Source organism: Dendropsophus ebraccatus, chromosome 1 (genome assembly GCF_027789765.1).
Source record: "Dendropsophus ebraccatus isolate aDenEbr1 chromosome 1, aDenEbr1.pat, whole genome shotgun sequence".
NCBI lineage: Eukaryota > Metazoa > Chordata > Amphibia > Anura > Hylidae > Dendropsophus > Dendropsophus ebraccatus.
In genome coordinates, this window is record NC_091454.1 from 48,803,492 (window position 1) to 48,824,608 (window position 21,117).

At 43.0% G+C, this 21,117-nt stretch overlaps 1 protein-coding gene across 1 annotated transcript in view; it reads right to left on the reverse strand.

Moving 5' to 3' along the window:
- Positions 1-21,117, reverse strand: part of DOCK2 (dedicator of cytokinesis 2) — a 478,101-nt gene that overhangs the window by 396,140 nt on the left and 60,844 nt on the right. The window contains exons 6-9 of the mRNA XM_069970478.1: positions 18,449-18,597; positions 16,124-16,259; positions 6,833-6,987; positions 1,442-1,523 (exon numbers count right to left, since the gene is read on the reverse strand). Coding sequence (XP_069826579.1) covers positions 1,442-1,523; positions 6,833-6,987; positions 16,124-16,259; positions 18,449-18,597 — 522 coding nt within the window. The remainder of the gene's footprint in view (positions 1-1,441; positions 1,524-6,832; positions 6,988-16,123; positions 16,260-18,448; positions 18,598-21,117) is intronic.

The window sequence follows — 21,117 nt, forward strand, 5'->3', positions numbered from 1 at the left end:
GAAGCAATCAAAGTGCCTATCTCATCGATCTATGCTGCAGAGATCAGTGTACTTATACTAGAAGTCCCCCAGGGAGCTTCTAGTATAAGTGTAAAAAAAAAAAAAGTGTTATTATAAATAAAAAGCCCCCTCCCCTAATAAATGTCAGAATCACCCCCTTTTCCCATGTTATAAATAAAAATAAATAAATAAATGAACATGTTTAGTATCGCCGCGTGCATAATCGCCCAAACTATTGATTAAACCCATTACTGATCTCGCACGGTAAACGGCGCAAGCGCAAAAAAATCCCTAAGTGCAAAATTGCGCATTTTTGGTCGCATCAAATCCAGAAAAATTGTAATAAAAAGTGATCAAAAAGTTGCATATGCGCAATCAAGGTACCGATAGAAAGAACACATCATGGCGCAAAAAATGGCACCTCACACAGCCCCATAGATCAATGGATAAAAGCGCTATAAGCATGGGAGTGGAGCGATTTTAAGGAACATATATTTGTTGAAAATGGTTTACATTTTTAACAGGCCATCAAAAACAGTAAAAGTTATACATGTTACATATCCTTGTAATCGTAACAACATGAGGAACATATATAACAAGTCAGTTTTACCCCAGGGCGAACAGCGTAAAAACGAAAAGAAAAAAAAACACCAATAAAAGAAATTTGTTTTGTCTTTTTTTTAATTTCACTACACATTGAATTTTTTCTGATTTTGCAGTGTACTTTATGAAACAATTCAGCCTGTCATTGCAAAGTACAATTAGTGACGCAAAAAATAAGGGCCCATGTGGGTTTCTAGGTGAAAAAAATGCAAGTGCTATGGCCTTTTAAGCACAAGGAGGGAAAACCAAAAAACCGAAAATTGAAATTGGCCCGGTCCTCTAAGGGTTAAATTCAATGGGGCTTTTTACTTTTTGCAGATGCACTGAAATTTTAATGAATGATCTAACTGACCAAAGAGGCTAGTAATAAAACTTTAAAGACTATTCTGATGTCTGAATGGCAGCAATATCTAAATATATTCAAACTTAAAAATGTCTATTTTTTTTGTCTTTTTCAGTAAGTTTTTATAACTTGTAACTTCGGTAACTTGTATTTATACACTATTATTACAAACACATAAAACATCTGTATCTACAACAAATAGTTCTAAGTCACCAACCACTCTGAGAAGTTATTTATCAACAAACTATATGGGTGTGGATCACGCTGTGAACCATGCTTATGAGTTCCACCAAAAAATTGTTCCCTTCACTATAAGAACAACAAAGTAGGGGGCAAGTTTATAGGTACCACAAATCTCTTGCACTTTTTTGATGAAAACATATTGTTAAACCCAGTCACACACACCCCCCCCCCCCCAATAATCAATAAATAATAATAAACAATACACATTGTTCCTCATACATGGTTAAGAGTAATAAACGCTACTGCACTTACCGTAAAAACAACCTTTAAATTGTTAAGCATGTCTATTTCTTTAGGAAATCCTTTGCTTCCCCATCTCACCAAATAATTCTCACTGTGAACACAGTTATTTTTTTTTTTTATCACATTTTTTTACTTTTATTTTTATAACAATTCACAAAAATACAGCATTGACAATATATGTGCATAAAGCCGATATTCATCTTTAGTATACTATACTCAGTATTGCAGTGATATATGGCCACTACAGTTCTTTTCTAGAGATATTCTGAGGTCACAAAAGGTAAATAAAGAATTTTCTAAAAAGGGTTCACACTGAGTAATTCAGGTGGAATTCCTATCTCAGTGTGTCATAGCGGGTCTAAGGGAGAGCGTGCGCTCCTCCGCTGCCGCCGCTCTCTGCTTAAAGAAGTGACATGTCACTTCTTTGAGTGGAGATTGGCGTCAGCGGAGGAGTGCATGCTCTCCCTTAGACCCGCTATGACACACTGAGACAGGCGGTATTCCACGGCAGAAAGTTCACCCAACAGAGTTACTCAGAATTACTCAGTGTGAACATACCTTTACTTTTCAAATAATGATTGGCTAACAGCAATTATCATTGTTGGATCTCAGATGTGTAAATTCATCAATAATTCTAAGTATAAGTTTTTCCTTTATAGATCCCATTCCCTTTGAATCCACTCTTAGTTCTGGTTTAAAAAACTGCACTAGCGGTTTTCCAAACAGTGAGAGCCTAGGGCTAGGCTCCCAAAACTTTTTCCTTTTTTTTGGCTATTTGAGCCTGTTATGGTACAACTGATGGTCGTCGTTAGGACATAGTGGCCATTATTTGGCCTCATACAACCAAAAAGGATGTTGTGGAAACATAGCCTAAAGGTATCAAGGAAGATGGGACAGACAGTTAGTTCATTTAACAGTGAACAATATATCAAAATAACTTATAACATTTAAAAAAAAAAAAAAACATTAGTCATAAGCCAAAAATATTTCTCTTGGTAAATGTTTGTTTAGGAGTGCCGACCCTTTGAGTGTGAATAACTGGGGACCAGATGCCTAACATTGCCATTCTAGTAACATCTTCCACAACTATGTGGAGATTTCTAAATTGCACTGTATCATTTTCTATAAGATAAAGGATAAGATACTCTGTTTGCCAGTTTTGTAAGATATCACCACTAAAAGTGTCTGATGGAAAAATTTGTTGTAGCCTTTATGTGACAACATAATAGTATGTTGGATAAATGTATTGCTGCCAGCACAGAAATGTCTTGCTGTGGGAAGTAAAACAGCTGACATCATGACTTTGTTTAAACTAAAAGGCTGAAAAAGGGAGCACATCAGCATGCTCAGCTGCAGCAAACTATATTTCCATCACTTTGTCAATACATTGTTAAGCCTAGGAGCTCATGTTAATGTCACACAGAATGCTGGGGAAACGTGCACAAATACTATGTATGCCATGTAAAATGGATATGTATAAAAATGATAAAGATGTTTATATGTGCAACGTTCTAATACTTAGAACTCTGTTCTCACAAGACTCATGTCAATCCTTGCATTTATCAATTCTAGAAACTTGGATGTTTTTGGATATCTAGAAAGGTAACATATGGATATAGTTCCAAGGACATATTGTTATATATTTCCATGGTTTAATTTTTCAAGGGAGCGAATTAAAGGGGTATTTCTATTTGGGGTGGTTATGACCTAGCCACAGTATGCACAGAATAGAGCACCAGTGAACTCAAAAATCAATGCTGAGTGGAGCTGCGGGTGGGGCATGTGCGCCACAGCTCTATTAATTCTCTATGGAGTCACCAGGGAGAGCGAAAGCTTCAGATAGGAATACCCCAAATTTTACCAATATGAGACTTGTCTGGGTGAGGATTAGAACCCAATTACAATAAATGGATACAGGAAATGGTCAGTAGTCAGCTGGGGGTCGGTAAACTGGTAGCAGCAATATGGTTGGAGGGTAAGACTAGTATATAGTTCTCCTTTTACTGTCCCACATTCCCCAGCTGGCCTTCCCAGTCAAGTTTATTGTTAAACCACTGGTCTTTATAATCCTGTTCCATTCTCGACTAAGATGCTAGTCTTAGTGTAGTTAGCATAGGCTTAGTATAAGCCCAGGAGAGGTCAGAGTACAGTGCAGGGTCCGTCCCTCTGAGGTCATCTTAACATGGTGGGATGGCACACACTATTTGATCAAATGGTATGCAAAGAACCTCATTTTTTCTATAGCAGTTTTGCAATTCTAAATATCTTTATTAAGCATATGTTTTGGCATTGTTGCACTTTTATTCGTTTGTGTCTATATTTCAGCCATGGAGCGTGTGCCTGCATAGTGAAAATAGTTGTATTGGATGTGCTAGCCATTTTCTGTTTGTCTATATGACATGCCAAAAGCTTTTTAGGTGACTTTAATGCTGTGGCCTAGTAAGAATACAATGGAGTGTGAGATGGAGGCTCTTAACAGGGACTTCAAAAACACATGTCAAAGCTTTTGTAAACAGGTACAAATGGAAGAGGTTTTTTTTTGTTTTTTTTGAGGGGGGGGGACTAAATTCACTGTTTTTTTTACTTATTAATAATTTTACAGTACATGCTAGTCATGATTATATACATATGTTTGATGGTGTTTCAAATGACTCAACCTGGTATAGAAAAAAACAAAAAACATAAAGTTTTGGGTGCCACTAAACATCTACACATAGAGATAATACTGCAGCCGAACTTATGTCCCCTATATGGCAGGTGCCAATTGCCCTATCATAGGGAGAAAAATTTCCTCCTGACTCCAATGGCAAACAGAATAATCACTGGATCAATGTCCTATCACAAGTAATCTAGTGCTCATAACTTTTTCAAGTAAAGCATCAAAGATCTAAATGTTTATTAGATTAATATCCTTATTTTGCCTACATTGGACAGCAGGAGGTTGAAAGTTTCTTGGATCCTTATTACCCTGGGTTATGAACTGCTCGCACTGTAAGGCTATGTGCACACTTCGTTCTTTTTTTAAAAAGAACTGATGTTGATTGAAATGAAATCAGCGTCCGTTCTTTTCTGCAGGGGCGGCATTGCATTGAATTCAATGCAATGTCGCCCCGCTGTATTTCAATGCCCGTTCTTTAGAACAGGCATTAAAAGAATGAACATGCCTATTATTTTCAGATGCTGTTCGCCAAACAGCGTCCGGAAACAACAGCTCTTCACACAATGTAAAGTACGGCCATACTTTTACTTTGTAGTCAATGGTTAATTGATTTGCAGGCACACCCTATGGTGCCTCAATTCAATTATAAAAAAATAATGTTCCTGCAGCCGATACAGCAGTATTGGCTGCAGGAGTGTGCCAAACGCCGCCCTGCAGCCACAGCATAACACCGTCCGTTGCATAGCAAATGGTATATGGCTATGTTCACGCACTGTAAGTTCCGCGGTAATCAGGGCTGTTTTTACAACGGGGGTGATTTCCGCGGTACTTATGTTGTGCTGCAGGTTGAGGGAATTCCAGCCGGAGTGTATTCACATGGTATATACTCTGGCCAGGATCCCTAGGGGCACCGCGAGAAACTGACAAGTCAGTTTTCTGCGGCCACTATTCAATGAATAGCAGCTGCAGAAAACCTTGTTAGTGCACACTATTGAACGTGCAGCTCCTGACGCACCCTCCATTGTGTGCAGTGGAGAGTTCTGATGCGGGCGCGCACTGATGCACCTGCATCACAACTCAGCAGCGCTAAAGATCATCTGGCCGATACTGCAGTACCGGCTGGGATGATCTTTTCTGAGACCAGCCGTTCCGTGACCCGGCCGGGTCACGGAACGGCTGGTCTCATACAGTGTCTGAACATAGCCTAACAGTGTTATACTTGTGAACATAGCCAAATAGTGCTCAAATGAATATTGTTTTCCTTCCTTTTGACTTTTTATGACAACAGAAAGAAATACAGAGTTCAATAAAGGATACAAAACGGGTTTGGTGAACCAAGTTTGGAAACTTCACCCTAGAACAGTTTACTATACCTCTGCTAAGAAAAAACCTAGCCAAGCGTGGCACTTTACTCATTAGGGAGTCATTAAGTCTGCTGCCTTACTTGTTACTTTTACTGAAGATATTGCTCTGCTAAACAAACTCTAAATAAACTCAATAGTACCACAATGCATTTTTTCCTGCTAATGGTTTCTTCTGTCACTTTCCATATCCAATGTTATTTGTACTCTAGCTTACATTACAGTAACTGCGCTGAAAAAGCAAGGTAGCCAAGACGCTGTCACACTAGTTTTTTAATTTTGCAGTAAGTTGCACTTATGCAGTCAACTTACTTCCATTATATCCCAATCCATGAGCATGAATTTGATTCATCATAGAGAGGAAGCAATTACTGAACCTTATGCAACCATTACAGAGAACTTTTTGATTTGATATGTGGTGTGTCACTGAGCCAAGGGTAATGTTCCTTCTTACACCTGATCTGATAATTCATCAAACTAAGAACAGAAAAGTCCACTTTGTCCATTCCTTGATTGCCTCTGGCATTGTCAGGCGACATTCTATTTAACAATACATTTCATTTTACAAAGAGAAGAGCATCATCATTTAATATAAAATTGCCTTTTTCCTGAAACTTTACAACTTTGAAGAATAAAAAGTATTAACTCCAATACATCGATTGGTCATATGAAATAATTCATGACAACTTTTGTTTCTCCACACCTAAAGTATACCTATCTTTAGAACTTTCAAATTCTAAATTAACAGTACATGTGATATAAAGCAACTTTGCAATTTATATTCATTATTTTTTTTAAGTTATCATGGAAAACACGCCACTTGTGTAAATCATAGCACAAATTATGTAGATTTTCATGTGCAGCACTCCATAATAAATCTGCCAAAATGATTGCCAGAGGGGAGTTTACCTAGACCAACATGTAATATGGCGCTCTTTATAATTTCCCACCATAGTGTTCTTTTAGCATATTGTCTCACAGCAGAAGGTTATTTATTGGATATTGTTTTTGAATCTCTAAACCAAGGATGAGGAACCTTTGGCCCTCCAGGTGTTGCCAAACTACTATTCCCATTATGCCTGGACAGCCAAAGCTTTACCCCTTCACACTATTTCTATACAGCAGTTCTCAGCAGTACAGACATAGTATAATACTTAGTAAAATTTCCGCAATCTCAAACACAGCTGAATCATAAAAATCTTGGACTAAAGTTATTTTTCCTTTGGCAATCCTGCTAGCTATCAATGTGTCTAATCACTAATATAGGTTTCTTTATCTGTCTTATTTTTTGTCTGCAATGTAAAAAGTAGAACTGCTTTCCAAGATATTGCTGAGTGGCTATATAGTGATATCGTTTCTGGCATAAAATACATTTCCTACCTTATAATTGCTTGTTTCTGAGGATCATACAATGCCATAAAAAGCTCAGCATCTTCCCCTATTCTGCAGACAAAGTTTCTTACAAAGACATAAAGACTGTGCGTGGGTGCAGAAGTTATACGACCATGCGTAGCAAAGTCATTTTGATCTTTGGTCTGAAAAAAACAAAACAAAAGTATGATGGCTTAAAATACATCCAAATTACAGCGTGATGAATGGCCCCATTTACAGCAGAGAGGTTTTCTGAAAGCTACTTTGTTTTTGTAAACTAATTTATTAGCATGCTATGAAAGTTTCATCACATGAATAATTTAATGCCATTGGCTTCCAAAACCACGCAGAGAATACCCAAATATGTTTGATGTATTATGATAAAAGCTGTCATCATTGTCAGTCCCAATCAACACAAGTCTTGCCTAATATCCGGAAGAAGAAGAAGCAGGTGAGATACGGTGCAATGCTCCATTACATAATAGCAGAAAAAGTAAGAAAGAACTAAGACCCTTAGGTGAATTCATAATGTCTGATAAATCCCTATTGGTTTATAATAGGGACCACTGCATATACCACTGGCCAGTCCACTTTGCTGTCCAGACTTTCTGCTTCCAATCCTAACCCATTTGAAATAGATGGGAAAATGTTTTGTTTTGTTTTTTTTTGTTTTTTTACTCCCTAATTTGTATGTATGTGTACCGGTGTGTGTGTGTGTGTGTGTATATATATATATATATATATATATATATATATATATATATATAGTGGTTCAAAAGTAGGTGGACAGTATGTGTAATAGGGTCATGAAGGGGGAGATTTACCAAACATGGTGTAAAGTGAAACTGGCTCAGTTGCCCCTAGCAACCAATCAGATTCCACTTTTCATTTTCCAAAGAGTCTGTGAGGAATAAAAAGTGGAATCTGATTGGTTGCAAAGGGCAAATGAGCCGGTTTACTTTACACCATATTTGATAAATCTCCGCCTTCATAACTCTATTACACATACTGTCCACCTATTTTTGGATCACCCTGTATATCTACTAAACATACCAAATGCTGTAGTGCTATAGATGTATATGAGCTGCAAATACCTACAGCAGATAAAAATCTAAGGACCGTTCCATGTTCGTGTTCCTTTTTTCTTTTGTTTAGTGTGTATATTGGATGAGCTCTTGGCATGCCTATAAGCTTCTAGTGCTAGACATAGCCTACAACAGTATTCTTTTGGCATCTGTCTGACTGGTAGACATTAAAGGAGAAGTCCAGTGAAAATTTTTATTAAAGTATTGTATTGCCCCTAAAAAAAAAAGAAAGACAGGGGCGCTTCTAGGTGTAATATTATAAGACAGCGCTGGTTCAGGTGTGAATGTTACAACTCACCTGATTGAGTTGTGCAACAATATAGGCACAACTCTATGTAGCGCATGTAATCCAAAGAATCACCACAGCTCTTCCGGGGGCACCACTCCAAGGACGTGGTGTAAATCACAATGTGAATAAAGTCGAGTATATAACCAGACAACCCAATAGATTCCCCTTCAATAGGTCAAGCGCAGGTGGATATAAGGTGACATACGGTGTACACAATCATTGATAGTGCTATAGATCATCGCTATGTTAAAAACACTATGTCCTTTAATGCAACACGTTTCGGCCCTCACAGATAAATACAGGGGCCTTTCTCAAGCATAAGGTTACAATATACAATGATTCCTTAAGTACATGTAGGAGGTTCGGCAATAAATGCCTCACTTCCGGAACGGCATGAACACAGTGATGAAACAATGTAACAATAATAATAAAATTACATAGCATATAATAGTGTACACAGTGTAAAATATAGTATGATATCACTTACAGATGCTCCGTTGTATCATGTATCATGCATATAGAGATGGTGCCACTCTATTCTATTATGATATCATATTGCATAATATTTTAATCACAGCACAATTATTTATTACACTTTAGAATAATGTTATGTATCATAACACACTCATTTCATTATATATACATACTTTTATCATCTTTATCACGCATTATGCATCATGCATTTGCACCATGTCACTGATTTTATCATACTATGTTTATTACAACCCACTTTATTCACAAGCATTTCATTCATTACACTTACTTTTTTTATTTATATATTTTTTAAATTCAAAACTATACACAGCGGTAATTAATACACCTAGTATTCTTATATTATATGATCAGCGTCTTCTTATTATACGTACACCCTAGTATCTCAGCGTAAGTGTACTTTCCGAATAGCATGCAGAGCAAATAGCGTACAATGTCTGCTCTTGCGGAATCTACGTATCAAAGTTTTGAGAATAGCATGCAGACCAATAGCGTAGTTGCTTTGCTCTCGCGAGATACACCATATGACCGCTATTATATGCTATGTAATTTTGTTATTATTGTTACATTGTTTTATCACTGTGTTCATGCCGTTCCGGAAGTGAGGCATTTATTGCCGAACCTCCTACATGTACTTACGGAATCATTGTATATTGTAACCTTATGCTTGAGAAAGGCCCCTGTATTTATCTGTGAGGGCCGAAACGCGTTGCATTAAAGGACATAGTGTTTTTAACATAGCGATGATCTATAGCACTATCATTGATTGTGTACACCGTATGTCACCTTATATCCACCTGCGCTTGACCTATCGAAGGGGAATCTATTGGCTTGTCTGGTTATATACCTAACTTTATTCACATTGCCCCCAAAAGTTATACAAATCCCCAATCAGTGGCGCCGCAATGATGAGGCGACCTGAGTCGTCTGCCTCAGGCGGCGCCACCAGCTGTTATCATGGGGGCGGCCAGTGGTGTAGCTACCATGGTCGCAGCGGTCGCCGCCGCGACCGGGCCGCTACCAAGGGGGGGCCCGCGAGGCCCCCTCTTGCCACTGTACTGCTCCCATCCCACTGGGCACTGGCACATGGGGGGCATCTATAAGAGGGACAACACAGGGGGCCATCTATAAGGGGGAAACATTGGGGGCCATCTATAAGGTGGACTACATGGGGGGTGTATACAATAGGGCATGCACAGAGGGGGCATGTACTGTAAGGGGGGTCACATAGTGTCAGGGCTACCTACTAAATGAGGGTGTAAAGGGGACAGTACAGATGTGCAGTGTGTAGAGAGATGAGGATGGTGTCAGTGTGAGGAGCCAAATATGTCTGTCTGGCAGATTCTGTGGATTCGTGGCTCAGAGAAGTTCTCATAATGGCCCAGCGCAGATGGAGAAGATGAAAAGGGAAGAACTCCGATCAGAGAAGACGTCCCCTGTGAGTCACTTGATATAACTGCACTGTAATGTATATGGTGTATAGATCCTGTGTACAGTCCGTTCACCTCTATATGACTGTATGAAGTGATATTGGTCTATGTACAGAGGATTATATTCAGTAGCAGCGGTGGTGTTAGTCACTATGTTGTGGTATTATTTGTTACTTGTTATCTGGTACTGTGTTTTATTGGATTTAGTATACTGGATTTGGTCAGTAACAATATGGTGGTGATGGTTGTGGTGTGGCAGTAATATTTCCCCTTGTGTACTGGTAATATTGGCAATATTGGTCTCAGTAAACAGGATTTGTTTAGTAACAGTATGGCGGTGATAATATTTCCTGTATACTGGTATTATTGGTAATATCAGTCTTGAGATATGTATATACCAATAGCATCGAGAAAGGGGGGGCCCAAGTTGACCTCTTGCACCAGGGCCCAAGAGACATTAGCTACGCCCCTGGGGGCGGCATTCAGTGGCAGATTATAATATGGGCGGTTCGGGCGGCCGCCCACATTATAATCCGCCACTGATTGTACCATGTACCGGAGACCCCCGCGCCCGGACAGCATCTGTAATTAGATGCTGGGAGCGGGGGAGACTGTATTCATAAGCGCCGCGCTGTAATGAATCAGCCGCGCGGTGCTGTTACTACAGTGCGGCGCTTATGAATACAGTCTCCCCCGCTCTCAGCATCTAATTACAGATGCTGTCCGGGCGAGGGGGTCTCCGGTACCGGCATTCCACGACCGTGATCCGTCAGGATGACGGAACTTGGGAATGCAGCCTTAGTCCCCCGGCTGATGTGCGGCTGCCGGGGGTGTCCCATCCTGTCCCCGGCAGCGCGCGCATCAGAGAAGTCATCGGAAGTCACAGCCACAGGCGCACGGGGAGCTCTCTGATGCGCGCGCTGCCCGGGACAGGACGGGACACCCCGGGCAGCCGCACATCAGCCGGGACCAGAGCAGAGAGGCTCGACGGGGAAACGGATGGCAGGTGAGTTGTGTGCTGTTTTTTTGTTTTTGTTTTATCTGCTGTGCAGGGGGGGACCATATATAAGGGAGAGGGGGACCATCTATAAGGGGGGGGGGAAGAGGGGGACCATCTATAAGGGAGAGGGGAGAGGGGGACCATCTATAAGGGAGGGGAGAGGGGGACCATCTATAAGGGGGGGGAGAGGGGGACCATCTATAAGGGGGGGACCATCTATAAGGGGGGGCAGAGGGGGACCATCTATAATGGGGGTGGAAGAGGGGGACCATCTATAAGGGGGTGGGGAAAGAGGGGGACTATCTATAAGGGAGGGGAGAGGGGGACCATCTATAAGGGAGGGGGGAAAGAGGGGGACCATCTTTAAGGGGGAAAGAGGGGGACCATCTATAAGGGAGGGGAAAGAGGGGGACCATCTATAAGGGAGGGGAAAGAGGGGGGACCATCTATAAGGGAGGGGAAAGAGGGGGACCATCTATAAGGGAGGGGGAGAGGGGGACCATCTATAAGGGAGGGGGGAGAGGGGGACCATCTATAAGGGGGGGGGGAGAGGGGGACCATCTATAAGGGAGAGGGGACCATCTATAAGGGGGGGAAGAGGGGGACCATCTATAAGGGGGGGAGAGGGAAGAGGGGGACCATCTATAAGGGGGGGAAGAGGGGGACCATCTATAAGGGGGGGGAGAGGGGGACCATCTATAAGGGAGGGGGGGAAGAGGGGGACCATCTATAAGGGAGGGGAAATAGGGGGACCATTTATAAGGGAGGGGGAGAGTGGGACCATCTATAAGGGAGGGGGAGAGGGGGACCATCTATAAGGGAGGGGGAGAGGGGGACCCTCTATAAGGGGGGGGAGAGGGGGACCATCTATAAGGGGGTGGGGAAAGAGGGGGACTATCTATAAGGGAGGGGAGAGGGGGACCATCTATAAGGGAGGGGGGAAAGAGGGGGACCATCTATAAGGGGGAAAGAGGGGGACCATCTATAAGGTAGGGGAAAGAGGGGGACCATCTATAAGGGAGGGGAAAGAGGGGGACCATTTATAAGGGAGGGGGAGAGGGGGACCATCTATAAGGGGGTGGGGAAAGAGGGGGACTATCTATAAGGGAGGGGAGAGGGGGACCATCTATAAGGGAGGGGGGAAAGAGGGGGACCATCTATAAGGGGGAAAGAGGGGGACCATCTATAAGGGAGGGGGGGAAGAGGGGGACCATCTATAAGGGAGGGGAAAGAGGGGGACCATCTATAAGGGAGGGGAAAGAGGGGGACCATTTATAAGGGAGGGGGAAAGGGGGACCATCTATAAGGGAGGGGGAGAGGGGGACCATCTATAAGGGAGGGGGAGAGGGGGACCATCTATAAGGGAGGGGAGAGGGGGACCATCTATAAGGGAGAGGGGACCATCTATAAGGGGGGAAGAGGGTGTCCATCTATAAGGGGGGGAAGAGGGGGACCATCTCCTAAAAGATCAGCACCCTCCTCTCCTGACATCCTCTGTGCTGCTGGGACTTCTCCTATAGGATTAGCACCCTCCTCTCCTGACATCCTCTGTGCTGCTGGGACCTCTCCTATAGGATTAGCACCCTCCTCTCCTGACATCCACTGTGCTGCTGGGACCTCTCCTAAAGGATTAGCACCCTCCTCTCCTGACCTCCTCTGTGCTGCTGGGACCTCTCCTATAGGATTAGCACCCTCCTCTCCTGACCTCCTCTGTGCTGCTGTGACCTCCCCTATAAGATCAGCCCCCTCCTCTCCTGACATCCTCTGTGCAGCAAGGGACCAAAAATTATGTTTATTGGGGACAGCAGTGGGGGGGGGGGCAGTAATGGATTATAATGTGGGTGGATTGACGGGGGGGGGGGCGTCATCCTATAGTTCGCCTCGGGCAGCAGAGAGGCTAGAATCACCCCTGTCCCCAATATACACTTATTACGGGAAATGCTTATAAAGTGCTTCTTTCCCTGCACTAACTACTGCACCAAAGCTTCACTTCCTGGATAACATGGTGATGTCACTTCCTGGATAAAATGGTGATGTCACAACCTGACTCCCAGAACTGTGCAGGCTGTGGCTGCTGGAGAGGATGATGGCAGGGGGACACTGAGGGACACAGGGCACTGGAGGGACACTGAGCATCCCCCTGCCATCATCCTCTTCAGCAGCCACAGCCCGAACAGCTCTGGGAACCGGGTCGTGACATCACCATTTTATCCAGGAAGTGAAGCCTTGATGCAGTAGTAACTGCAGGGAAAAAAGCACTTCATAAACATTTCCCATAATAAGTGTATATTGGTGATTTGAATAACTTTTGGGGGAGAAATACAATACTTTAATAAAAATTTTCGCCATACTTTTCCTTTAATGCAAAGTAGGTTAATAGACTACACTGTTTCAGACAGTGAGCAGTAAACAATGTATGTACAATGGGACTCAATTGGTGTCAGATGTTAGGGAAAAGGAGTGCCGATCAGCAAGACTGGCGCTCGCTTCATGTGTCTTTTCAAGACACAATAAATAGTGTGGTTGGGCCACACGAGTGATCATATGGCCCAACTTATATTATCGTCCGCACATTCTCTATTTACACAGAGAGATGTGCACAAACAAATAAACAAGCCAACAACCATTTGCTCATTGGTTGGCTGGTCTCTGGCACTTTTACTGTAAAAGGGCCTTATGGTATAAAAATTTCTTATGGGTCAATACAGTAAACTGACTACCACAATATGAACAGAGCCTACAAGCCCTAGCCCTATTTCGCTGATATCGGACAGTACGACCGATAATCATTTCGTGTAATAGAATTAGGGATGGTCCGAACCTGCCGAGGTTCGGGTTCGTACGAACCTGAACTCTCAGCAATGATTCCCGCTGTCTGCCCGCTCCGTGCAGCGGGTGGATACAGCCGGAGGACCACCTGGAAAACTGGGATACAGCCATAGCCATAGGCTGTATGCCAGTTTTCCAGGCGGTCCTCCCACTGTATCCACCCTCTCCATGGAGGTGGAAGACAGCGGGAAACATTGCCGAGAGTTCAGGTTCGTACGAACCCGAACCTCGGCAGGTTCGGACCATCCCTAAATAGAATATAAAGATCATTTAACATGCACAATGCACAACGGCAACGATCAGCCTGTTAGCAATCTGCTGCAGTTGCTTTGTGTAAAAGAGCAGTGGCAGCAGACCACCGCCGATTCTTATGGGCTGCATGGACAATCTGACAATCACCCAGGTGCGTGTAATAGTGCCGCCAGCGGACGAGGGAACAAGGAGCAAGGGAGCGCTGACCTGACAGATAAGCGCTCGCTTGCTTTCCACGTTGCCCAGTGTAATAGGGCCTCAAGAAAAAACAGAATATTTTGCCATTGCATTAGAAAGCAAGATTGTATTATATATCAGTGTGGTTTGCTCCACACTCTGTGTCAGTGAAATCAGTCAGGCTCCATAGACTTGCATAGACTATCATTCGGAGCCTGACTGATCACCTGACACAAAGCATGGAGAAGACCACGATGGGCGCAGCCTTCTCCTGGCTTATTCTCACAAACGGGAAGGGTCTGAACACTCAAGCACGGACCGATCAAAACTTTTGACATGTCTCTCTGACACGTTAAAAGTTTTTTATTATGACAGTGACACTTTAAAGCAAAGGTCAGCAAATCTCCCAGTAATAAACACTGAGTACAACTAAACTGAGAGGTTACAGACAGATGGACTTAGAAAATAGGGACATTTGGAAAGCATGACAGCTTTTAATAAATATGTTCTTTTCTCTATTTAGCTTCATCTGTGCTATTTACTCTTTCTACCATTTGCCAATCCTAATTAAGAAAGTACATTTGGTTTTTATGGAGAAGAACAGATGAGATCTCTTGTTATTTCAGGGTACCAACAATGAATATATATGAATATATATATATATATATATATATATATATATATATATATATATATATAAATAAGAAGTAGGAGAGAGCAGCGGCAAATCGCCGTTCAAGTGCAGGGTTGTAGATGTTGTGAGGCCTGTAGAAGCATTAGAACGTGAAATGGCCGTAGCCTCTGTGGAACGCACTTTGCTGTATCTGCCTGTCCACCGATGTTGGTGTATTGTTGAATAAACCCTGCGCTTGAACAGCGATTTGCCGCTGCTCTCTCCTACGTCTTATTTCAACATTTGGATATCTGTTAAGCTGAGCACCTCCGATACTGCAAGAGAAGGTTCACGCCATACTACTGCACTCACGGTATGGAGAGGCAGTGCCTGGGAGCTTTTTGTATCTTTTTCAATAGAATATTTACAAATATATTTTCTGACCAACAGGCAAAGAAGAATGTCATGTACTAAAGCACTGTATTAAGCTGTTAAGTGCATGCATTGGTGAACCCATAACCTAAAATGTTTGTTATTTTATGTAATATTCAGTCTTGACCCCCACTATTGAATGTGCTGATGGTAAAAAACATGAGCCTATGGTCTCCTATGGTAACAATTAACTGTTAGACCCCCACCAATCTAACATGTTACTGCCTGGAATACCCCTTTAGGCTGGGTTCACACTACGTATATTTGAGGCTGTATGTTTGAGGCTGTATAGCAACCAAAACAAGGAGTGGATTGAAAACACAGAAAGGCTATGTTCACATAATGTTGTAATTGAGTGGATGGCCGTCATTTAATGGCAAATATTTGCTGTTATTTTAAAACAACGGCTGTTATATTGAAATAATGGAAGTTATTTACCGTTATATGGCGGCCATCCACTCAATTTCAACATTGTGTGAACAGATCCTTTCTGGGTTTTCAATCCACTCCTGGTTTTGGTTGCTATGAGGACCTGACATGAGGACCAAATACAGCCTGAAATATACATAGTGTGAACCCAGCCTTAACAACTTCAATACTACTAGAAGGCCTTTGCTCAAATGCCAGTAGTGGTTGGGTTATGCAAGACTCGATCGATTCTCATCTCCGACATAACGTAGCCTTCTAACATAATTACTTACGATTTCCTCCTTTATCCGCTCAGTGATTTTCTCTGTGGCTTCTTTGTGGGCATGAAACAGGCTGATCACACTTGTTTTGTCAGGATCCAAGATATTTCCATCTTCATCTCGTACAATCAAATCAAGCTCAAGAATTCTGCCGTTACAACAAATAGGATTAAATGCACATCATTCCAACATTCTTCATTCTTGTCAGGAGAAAAGCAAATAGACTTTTATTCAGCAAAGCAATTGAGTTTATCTTACCACTGCGTAGAGCTTTGCATATATTGAAGGTGCTTTGTAAATAATACATTGATACTGAGCCTCTCTTTATAAGTTTCTTTTCAAATATAATTTTACATATTAGGAGTTAAACAATATCAATATACCCAAGAAACCAGCAATGTCTGTATTGGCAAAATTGGAGAATATAACTCAGTAGGTCATGAACTCTTATGGCCCATTTTCTAGAAATATTACTAGCGGAGAATAAAACATAAAAACGCAGGAGCTACAACAGGCCAGTTTCTGTCAACAAACGACTCACATGAAGAACATATGTGTCTATTTACTTTCAACTTCTCATGTGTACTGAAGTGGATGAACATTTTACACTTCTTAAAGGGGAAATATCAGCAGGTTAGATTAATTTAACCTGCTGATAGCCCCCTAAAGTGCCGGTCCCATGCTGTTCCGTTCGTACTGATCCCGTGCCGTTAGTTGGGGTAAACTTTGCTCCTGAGCACGGCTAAGAGCACTGCCACGTCATGCAGCCCAGCCCCTCCTTTGATTATCATTATAAGGGGCGGGCCGGATGGCACAGCAGTGCTCCGGAGTTTACCCCAACTAACAGCGCAGGACCGATGCCGAGGAGAAAGGCAAGACACATACCTTCCTCCTTATCGTCCCGAGCACTAAAGGGGGCTATCAGCAGCTTATATTCATCTAACTTGCTGACAGTTCACTTTAAGGGTCTGTTCACATGTACAGACTCGCTGCGTATTTATCACTGTGAGTTTTTCGCACATAAATCTACAGTGATACTGATTGCTATCAAGTCAATGTATGTGTATTCTTGCTGCGTGTTTGGTGCGATTTTTACATGCGAGTTTTGATTTTAACATGATTTTCACAGGCAAGTTCAACACCACAAAAAACGCAGCTACTTTCATGCGAGTTTGATGCGAGTTCTGTGCGAGTTTTACGCAGCGAGTCTGTACGTGTGAACAGACCCTAAATATAAATTTAACCCCTCAAAGTCAGTATAGACCATCACTGTTTATGTTCACCAAAGTCCTTATTGACAAACAATAGTTATATGCATCTCATGAATATAGACTCCTGGTAGAATCAATGGCTTTCTATGGGCTCCAACTATAAGAGGACATTTACTACTGTTGTTAACTTTAAAGCTTCTGTGTGTACCCCCAAGCCTAGGACTAGTTATAGCACTATTCCTGCAATTGCAGCCAAAGTCCAATATTTAAATGAAACATCAAGTTTTATAGCGTTCATCAAGTTTTAGCGAGTCATGGAATTTAATTTATTACAGTGGGCTGAATAGTCACTTAGGGCTCGTTCCCACTGAGCAAAAGCAGCTGAATTTCTGCGCTGAATCAGCGCTGAAATTTCAGCCGTTAAAATAGGTGCAGAGCTAATTTCCATTGTGTTGAATGGAAATTCTGCTCTGCAGTTCACACAGTGGAATTTCCGCACTGAACTAATCCGCTTTCCGCCAGAAAAATGAACATGTTCATTCTTCTGCTAGCGGAAGCCTATACAAATCAATGGGGCTCTGATTTTCTGTTTCAGCGCGGAATACGCGCGTATTCAGCGCGGAATACAAGTGGAAATTACTCGCTGAATCAGTGCGGAAATGGGGAAAAGGGGGTGGGAGGAGGATTCTAGTATATGCTCTGGTATAGTCTAGTTTACTCACCAAATACACGCTGAAATTCAGCGCTGAATGCATGCGGATTCAGCGCGGATTCCTCGAGTATTCTGCGCTGAATTTGTCAAGAGCTGATTACGAGCTGAAAACTTTCCTAGCTGAATACGCAGGGATTCTGCTTACATTCTGCTTACATTCTGCTCGGAATTCAGCGTCAGTTGATTTCAGGCGGAAATATTTCCTTCCGTAATCCGCTCCTTTTGCTCTGTGTGAACGTAGCCTTACAGCACAGTGCTTAGGAAATGATAAGGTATTATTACATTGACTAAACCAATCAATCCATACAACAGATTTTAAAGCCTGTAATAAAACTAAAAGATCTAAAACAATGCACCCCCCATTCTACACTACACATTCTAAACCTTGTGGTTGACTGAAGAAAGAAAACATACTTGTTGCCGTAGTCAATCTTTGAAGTCACTTTTTGCTTAAGTTCTTTTAATTCGTCCTTTGGCAATGTACCAGAAAGGAGCTGTGATCGCCATTCCATCAAATCACACATCATTGACTGGACCTGCTGGAATCTCTCCTTTCTGCTTGACTGCAATAAGACAACACACAAAGGTTAATGGCTTCTTAATAACGTTACAGCACATGTACATTTCCTTAATATGAAAAAATGCTGATATGCTACATGTAAGAGATACCATATTATCAGTTTGTAGGTGAAGATAGCAATTATTGGGAAACATCATACATCTATTAACATTGTAGAGAAGAAAAGAATTCAATTCTGTGTGTATATATATATATATATATATATATATATATATATATATATATATATATTGTGGACATGTTACAGGAAAGGTGTTCGAGGGGAGGTACATCTCACCCAGGCTTCTGCACATGGTGAGGTGGTAAATCCGGGAAAGATCTCTTACTCAGCAGTATTATGCTGCTGAGTTGTTCTTTACATTTTCCGGGCCGGATTTACTGGAATGGTGGGTAGGTTGGTAGTGGGACCTGCCATTCCCTTCCCCCCGATCCAGTTCGGTTGTTGCAGTCAGGTGTGCCCTGATTAGCCTGCAACAAGTTAAAAGCTCCACAGAGCTACAGGGGATTGCTCTCAGCCAGGGTGAACAGCCTGCATGCTGTGTTTCCTGGGAGCAAGGACTTCTAACACTGCTGGGGCCTATTCACACCCCGCGATACCGCCTATGGAAGTGTCAGATAGGTGACCTGTGTTAGTAAGTGCCCAGACGGGCAAGACCTTTTTTGTTTGTTCTGTTTTTCAAGCATGGTATTGCTCTATTTACGTTTACTGGTCTGTTTATGCCGCTAATAAACGCCAAGTTGACCTTTTATAACTCAAAGCCTGATGTGAACTGTGTCCACACACACCATCCCCCGGGAAGATCCCTACAATTGGTGCTGCGGAGCGGGCAAAACGGTTGCTAGGGGCAACGGTGTGCATCAACTTGGCTACAGCTGCGTATGTCCTGGGTGAAGGCTGCTGCTTCACTCCAAAAACAGACAAGCAACATGGAGGAGATGATGAAGCAGTTAATGCAAGTGAGTTTGCAACAACAACAGGCGTTGGTCGCACAACAACAGGCTCAGGCAGCCGCTAAGCAGGACCAGGCGGCCGCTAACCTTCGCCATGAACAGGCAATGACTGCACATCAGCAAGCGATGGCTCAGCAACAGAGACTTATTGAACACCTGATAGCGAAGCAAGAGGCGTCTGCAGGTGCTAATCCCCAGCTGGTGGCAGCAGCCGCTCCAGAGACTGTGTCTGTGAGAAGAGCTGTGCAGCGAGCGCTGCAAAAGATGACTGCTGATGATGATATTGAGGCCTACTTAACGGTCTTTGAGCGGGTGGCTGAGCGAGAGAAGTTACCCTCCACTGAGTGGGCAGAAGTGATTGCGCCCTATTTAACAGGCGAACCTCAAAAGGCCTACTATGACCTCAGTGAGCAAGAGGTCAAGGACTATCCTCGGCTAAGAGCAGAGATACTCGCCCGACTAGGAGTTACTGCTGCTGTCCGTGCCCGGAGGGTCCGCAACTGGAGCTACAGTCTGGACAAGTCAGCGAGGTCCCAGATGTACGACCTGATCCATTTGGCAAGAAAGTGGTTGGAGCCAGACACCTCTACTCCTGCCCAGATCCTAGAGAGGGTCGTGATGGATCGCTACCTCCGTGCACTCCCTGCTGATCTGCAACGCTGGGTGGGACAAGGTGACCCTAGGAGTGCCGACGAACTTGTCAACCTTGTCGAGAGGTTCCAGGCGACCGAGGACTACCTCCGTGATGTTCCTGCAGCACCATCACCTCCCCGGAGTGCCAGATCTGTGCCGTCAGCTGGTAAGAGACTTCCATCTATTGGGGGAGTGTGGAGGGGTGCTGATAGAGGGAAGAGCGCTCAGGAGGTGTCTCAAGGGCAAAAGACTGGTGGTGGTCCCAGGTGGCTAAGTGGCCCTAAAAAGGACTCCCTGCCAAGAAGACCAGGCCCTATCCAGTGCTGGAGATGCCATGAGACGGGACATATGTCTGCCCATTGCCCTCTTACCACTGAGCCCATGGAGTGTGACGCTAGCCGGCGTCAGTCGCTATTTGCAGAGCCGTCTTTTGTTGCAGTCACGGGACTAGAGACTGAACCACAAGTCTGCAACATTACGGTCAATGACTTCCCTGTTAAGGCGTTGCTGGACTCAGGAAGCCTTGTCACCTTGGTGCATGCCAGCCTGGTGACTGGGGACTTTGTGCCAAAAAGACATATGAGTGTGGTCTGCATACATGGCGATACAAAGGTGTACCCTATAGTACTGGCTAATGTCGGGACTGAACTAGGCACTGTACAATATGAAGTGGGTGTGGTTAAAAACCTTATGCATAATGTGATATTGGGGCGTGATTTTCCATTGTTCTGGGCTTTATGGGGAAAACAACAATCCCCTGAAAGGAGTGAGGATACCCCTAAGTCTATTGCATTACCCACGGTAATTGATAAAAATGTACAGGATGAAAATGCTTTTCCTTTGCAGGTCCTGGCTGGTGAGGAAGAGGCTCCTCCCACTGACCAGAATGTTCCAGACTTAGAGGTGTCTAGAGATAATT